We start from the raw sequence: 6,000 nt of genomic DNA on the forward strand, positions 1-6,000 counted from the left end.
TAGACAGCAACATTTTAAATATTTCTGCCAGGGTCCCTGCAATTTCAACACTAGTCTCCTTCAAGGTCCGAGGGAGCACCCCGTCAGGTCCCGGGGATTTATCCACTTTAATTTTCCTCAAGACAGCAAGGACCTCCTCCTTTTCGATCTGTACAGTTTCCATGATCTCACTACTTGTTTCCCTCAATTCCATAGACTTCATGCCAGTTTCCTTAGTAAATACAGACGCAAAAAACCTATTTAAGATCTCCCCCATTTCCTTTGGTTCCGCACATAGCCGACCACCCTGATCTTCAAGAGGACCAATTTTATCCCTTACAATCCTTTTGCTCTTAATATACCTGTAAAAGCTCTTTGGATTATCCTTCACTTTGACTGCCAAGGCAACCTCATGTCTTCTTTTAGCCCTCCTGATTTCTCCTGATTTCATCTGCAAACTTGGCCATAAAGCCATCAATTCCGTCATCCAGATCATTGACATATAATGTGAAAAGAAGCGGTCCCAACTCCGACCCCTGCGGAACACAACTTGTTACTGGCAGTCAACCAGAAAAGGCTCCCTTTTCCCCCACTCTTTGCCTCCTGCCAATCAGATGATCTAATATCCATTCCTGTAATACCATAAGCTCTTACCTTGTTAAATATCCTCATGTGCGGCATCTTTTCAAAGGCCTTCTGAAGTTCCAAGTTCCACTGACTCTTCGTTGTCCATCCTACAGTAATTCCTCAAGGAATCCCAAAAGATTTGTCAGGCAAGATTTCCTCTTCGGGAAGCCATGCTAACTTCAGCCTACTTTATCATGTGCTTCCAAGTACCCCGAATCCTCATCCTTAATAATGAACTGCAATGTCTTCCTAACCATTGAAGTCATGCTATCTGGCTTACAATTTCCTTTCTTCAGTCTGCCTCCTTTCTTGAAGAGTGGATGATGTTTTCAATTTTCCAGTTCTCTGGAACCATCCTAGAATTTCGCGATTTCAGAACTCTGGGATGTAAGTCCATCTGGTCCAGGTGATTTATCTACCTTCTGGCCTTTCAGCTTCTCAAGCACCTTCTCCCTAGTAATAGCAACAACACTCACGTCTGCTCCCTGGCACTGGCATACTGCTAGTGTCTTCACAGTGAAGACTGACGCAAAATACTTATTAAGTTCACCTGTCAATTCTTTGTCCCCCTTTGCTACCTCTCCTGCATCATTTTACAGTGGTCTGATAGCCAATATCACCTCTCTTTTACTCTTTATATATCTGAAAAAAAGCTTTGGTATTCTCTTTGATATTTTTGGCTACCTTACCTATATTTTCATCTACCAACTGTCCTTTTGATACAGTATGTATTCTTCAATCCCAACTATGATCTTTTTTCAGCCATGACTCAATGATGCCCATGTCATACCTGCCAACCTCTAGATGTGCTGCAAGATCATTTACCTTATTCCATATACAGTGTATATTCAAATATAACCACTTCAGCCCTCTATTCATCACCCTTTTTGATTTTGTCCCCTGTTACAATTTAACTCATCTCACTGACTGAAATTTTGCCCTATCATCTGTCTATCCTTCTTCACAGTCTCACTGCATGCACTTGTATACTAACTGCCCCATCGTCAACCCTGTCATTCCGGTTCCCATGCCCCTACCAAATTAGTTTAAACCCTCCCCAACAGTTTTAGCAAACCAGCATGCAAGGATATTGGTCCACTTCAGGTTCAAGTGTAACCTGTACTTTTTGGTTAGTCAGATTTTTGATTAGTCAGGGCATCAAAGGTTATGGGGGGAAGACAGGAGAATGGGGTTGAGAGGGAAAATAAATCCGCCATGATGGAATGGCGGAGCGGACTCGATGGGCTGAATGGCCTAATGTCTTATGGTGTTATTGCACAGGGGAAGAGAAGGATAAAAACGTTTGGTCAGTTATCATCTTGTTTTCATATACTGCATGTTTGGAAATTTGATTCCATGGGAAATGTGTTTAATTTTACCCATTTCTGATTGGGGACAATGTTTGCAATGAGCTAATTGGGAACTTCAATTAGTCTGCACTTTCATGAGCTGCTTTAGTGACTCTGATGTGATTTGCTGGTCAGGAGCTTGCAGGATGATGTGATTCTCTGTGCACAGGATCCCGGCAGGACCTGTTGTACAGGCAGTCCCAAGGCCACATGAAATTACCTGTCCCTCAATGGACTAATGGTGAACCAGTAAGGCTGGTGTCCACTTGCATGTCTCATTAGTTCCATGGTTGACCTTCCAGTTAGAAAAACCTGCCGGGAGAAGGGGCAAAGGTGGGTTATGGCACCTTAAAACCATTCACTCTGGACAGATGGAGCTTGTTAGCTGTGGTTGGCAGCTCATCTAGGAAAAAGAAAACTCTGATCTCAAATCTCCGCTGCCTTGCAGCCATTACCACTCACAGGGAAGGATTCCCAGTCAACCCCAAGGAAAGTTCTGGAGCTGTAGTCCCTAAGGCGGTCCTACACTGAGTCCGATGCTGACTGGTAACTCCTGTGACACCACTCATGCTAAACTGAATTGGTCTCAGGTGTTCATTTGGATTCAGCAGCTGCATGGACCCCATATCTCAGAAAGGATATGTCGTCATTGGAAAGAGTCCAGAGGAGGTTCACGAGGATGATTCCGAGAATGAAGGGGTTAACATATGAAGAGCGTTTGGTAGCTTTGGGCCTGTACTGGCTGGACTTTAGAAGAATGTGGGGGGGGGGGCGGGGGTGGAGATCTCATTGAAACCTACCGAATGTTGAAGGACTGGATAGGGTGGATGTGAACAGGATGTTTCCTCTGGTGGGGGTATCCAGAATTAGAGGGCACAGTCTCAAAATTGAGGGCTGACCTTTTAGATCAGAGGTAAGGAAGAGCCAGAGAGATAGTGAATGTGTGGAATGCTCTGCCACAGACTGCTGTGGAGGCCAAGTCCATGGGTATATTTCAGGTGGAAGTTGATAGTTTCCTGATTGGTCAGGGAAACAAAGGATATGGTGAGAAGGCAGGTGTATGGGGTTGTGTGGGATCTGGGATCAGCCATAATGGAATGGCGGAGCAGACTCGATGGGCTAATTCTGCTCCTACATATTATGGTCTTAGTGTTCATATTCTTTCATTTTCCTCACATTCATGTGCCTATTTGTGACAAATAAAGCCAGTCTTTAATCTTACTGTTTTTGCTTCCAGTGCCAAATGAGTCTGACTCTGACTATAAATCTAAGGACTGGGTCTTCATCAACTATACGTACAAACGGTTTGAAGGCCTGACGGCCCGGGGGACCATCCCGTCCTACATGAAGTCAGAGAAACTATGAAGGTGCGGCGATGTTCCAGGGATCTATAGCAACCTGACACTTGACCTCCTGAAGAGATCCTGCTTCACATCCAGAACGTCCAAGTCGATGAAAATCCCTCTGGATTAGGAGTTTCTGTGCCACCAGAATGTATTTACTAGTGATGGTCCAGTCTACACTGCAGTGTTCCTGGATCCTCTCCCTTTGCAGTTTTGGCTGTTCGCTCTCTGTCTGGTGCTTCACCACTGGTGAAACAGTCGAATCGTCGCCATTCTGCGTAGCTGAATCAGACGGCATTACTTACAGACAATTGCCTCCGAACTGAGAGGTGGGCAGCATGGTAGCGAAGCAGCTAGTGGAACACTTTACAGCTCTCGTGATCAGGGTTCAACTCCCACCCTGCCTGTGAACAGTTTGTACATTCTCCCTGTGACCGCATGGATTTCCTATGGGTCCTCCATTTCCCTCCCACATTCCAAAAAGATGCGCGGAATAGTAAAGGTTGGATATGGTATGTTGGCACAGGAAGTGTAGCAACCCTCGCAGGCTGCTCCCAGCACATTCCTCGCACTGTGTTGGTCATTGATGCAAATGACGCATTTACGTCAATGTTTTCATGTACGGTTCATGTCACAAATAACCTTTCATCTTTAAGGGGCAGGTGCCATTGGCCCATTGCAGGGCATTTGAAGATGACTGGGGAAGCCGGGTGGTTGCCAGGATCACACTCTCACCTACAAGTCAGAATCATGTGAACCTGAGCACCACTCAAGGGCAACGCAGGCTGGCACTCCAGTGCAGTACAGGGGGAATGCCGCACAGTCCGTGATTTCGAAGTTCAAAGTAAAATTAATTATCAAAGTACCTGTATGTGACCATATGCAACCCTGAGATTCACTTTCCTACAGTAAATACAACCCTGAGATTCACTTTCCTACAGTAAATACAACCCTGAGATTCACTTTCCTACAGGCATTCACAGTAAATACAGTAGCGCCAACAAAAAGCTGAACACAAGACTGACAAACAACCAATGTGCAAATGCAAAAAGAAATCCAAAACAATTACTTGTTTTGAAATTGACTGTCCGATGTGTGATACTGAACCAAGATCCTTTCTACTGTCTCAGCAGGTATGAAAGGTTCTGTGGAATTACTTAAGGACAGGCCAGACCATCCTCCCTTGTATACGGGCTGAAGCAAGCTCATGATTAAGTAGAAGGTCTGCTCGGTAACACCCTGCAGCTCTTGGCATCCTGCGGTGCACAGAATGGCGTCTACATGTTCTTGTTTCTGTTAAAGACTTGCGTTATCTACATAGAGGTGGACCTTTGGGTCATTCTAAATTGGTGCTCGCAAAGTAAGTCTCATCCCCAGCATGTTTGTTAAGGATTCAGGTTGGTTCTTCTGTGATCACATCCAGGGGTTCCAGTACCAGTACGGTTCAAAGTAAATTTATTATCGAAGTACACCACATACAACCACGAGGTTCATTTTCTTGTAGGAATTCACAGTAAACACAAAGAAACACAATAGAAACAATGACAGACCGCCACACATGGTGGACCAACAACCAACATGCAGAAGCAGAAGGCAAGTTTCCTCACTGCCAATTCTGTTCACTACCAGAGCTGACTTCACCTTCAGTGAAACGCTCGCTGCTGTGATTGTAAGAGGGCTGGGCAGAGATTCCTGGTTTCCTGCTCTTAATTCCCAGGGCCTTTGGATTTCAATAGTTCCCTTTACTGTGTAGGATAGAGGACCATATCAGTATGTAGGGGTTACAAGGTGCTGCTGGCTATCTGTGCTCTGGTCTCAGTTGGCTAAATGCCATACCGCAGTCTGGCATTGCCACACGGGGATATCGTGTGGTATTGTGTATTTAAAAAGATACCAAAGATCTTTCCTTGTTGATCTTATGTTCTGTTTCTATGAATAACTTTGTCTTATGTGCCTTTAGAATATTCTGTATTGAAATGTAAATTTTTTTTAAACAAGTGCAGTAAAGCAGTTTTCTAACTTTTTTTGGTGGTTTAATTCACTTGGCTAATTTTCGGAGTTTTACAACGACACACACCTCCCAGAACAAAACATTCACTGTCCGCTTACCTCCACAGTTGCTGCTGTTGAGTTCCTCCAGCTGTTTGGTTGTTGACAAGTTTAACTCCAAGATTTCAGTGATCTGTATAGCTACAATCTTTTATTTAATAAGAATCATAGAAAAATCTAGCATAGAAACAGGCCCTTCAGCCTATGTAGTCTGACCTGTTGTTCTGCTTCGCCCCATCGACCTGCACCTGGAGCATAGACCTCTGTACCCCTCCCATCCATATACCTACCCAAACTTCTCTTAAATGTTGAAATCAAACCCCCATCCACCACTTCCACTGGCAGCTCGTTCCACACTCTCACCCCCTCCGAGGGAGGACGCTCCCCCTCAGGTTCCCCTTAAATATTTCACCTTTCATCTTTAACCCATGGGTGAACCTCCAGTTCAGAGGTTCCCACCCTGGGGTCCACAACCCCTTGCTTAATGATATCCGTCTATGGCATGAAAAAGGTTGGGGACCACTGCACTAGTAAAAAGTAAATTTATTATCAGAGTACATGTATGTTGCCATATACAACCCTGAGATTCATTTTCTTGTGGGCATTCACATTTAATACAAGAACCAGATTAAAATCAGTGAATGACCACACTG

The 6,000-nt window shown here is 44.6% G+C and overlaps 1 protein-coding gene across 8 annotated transcripts in view; it reads left to right on the forward strand.

Moving 5' to 3' along the window:
- The window catches only part of LOC140202485 (serine/threonine-protein kinase 38-like), a 71,671-nt gene extending 66,368 nt beyond the window's left edge, over positions 1 to 5,303 (forward strand). For all 8 annotated transcript variants that reach the window (XM_072267388.1, XM_072267382.1, XM_072267383.1 and 5 more), the window contains one exon: positions 3,193 to 5,303. In XM_072267388.1, the coding sequence (XP_072123489.1) occupies positions 3,193 to 3,320 (128 nt within the window). In that variant the 3' untranslated portion in view covers positions 3,321 to 5,303. The remainder of the gene's footprint in view (positions 1 to 3,192) is intronic.
- Positions 5,304 to 6,000: the final 697 nt, after the last annotated feature.

The sequence above is a fragment of the Mobula birostris genome, chromosome 9, assembly GCF_030028105.1.
Source record: "Mobula birostris isolate sMobBir1 chromosome 9, sMobBir1.hap1, whole genome shotgun sequence".
NCBI lineage: Eukaryota > Metazoa > Chordata > Chondrichthyes > Myliobatiformes > Myliobatidae > Mobula > Mobula birostris.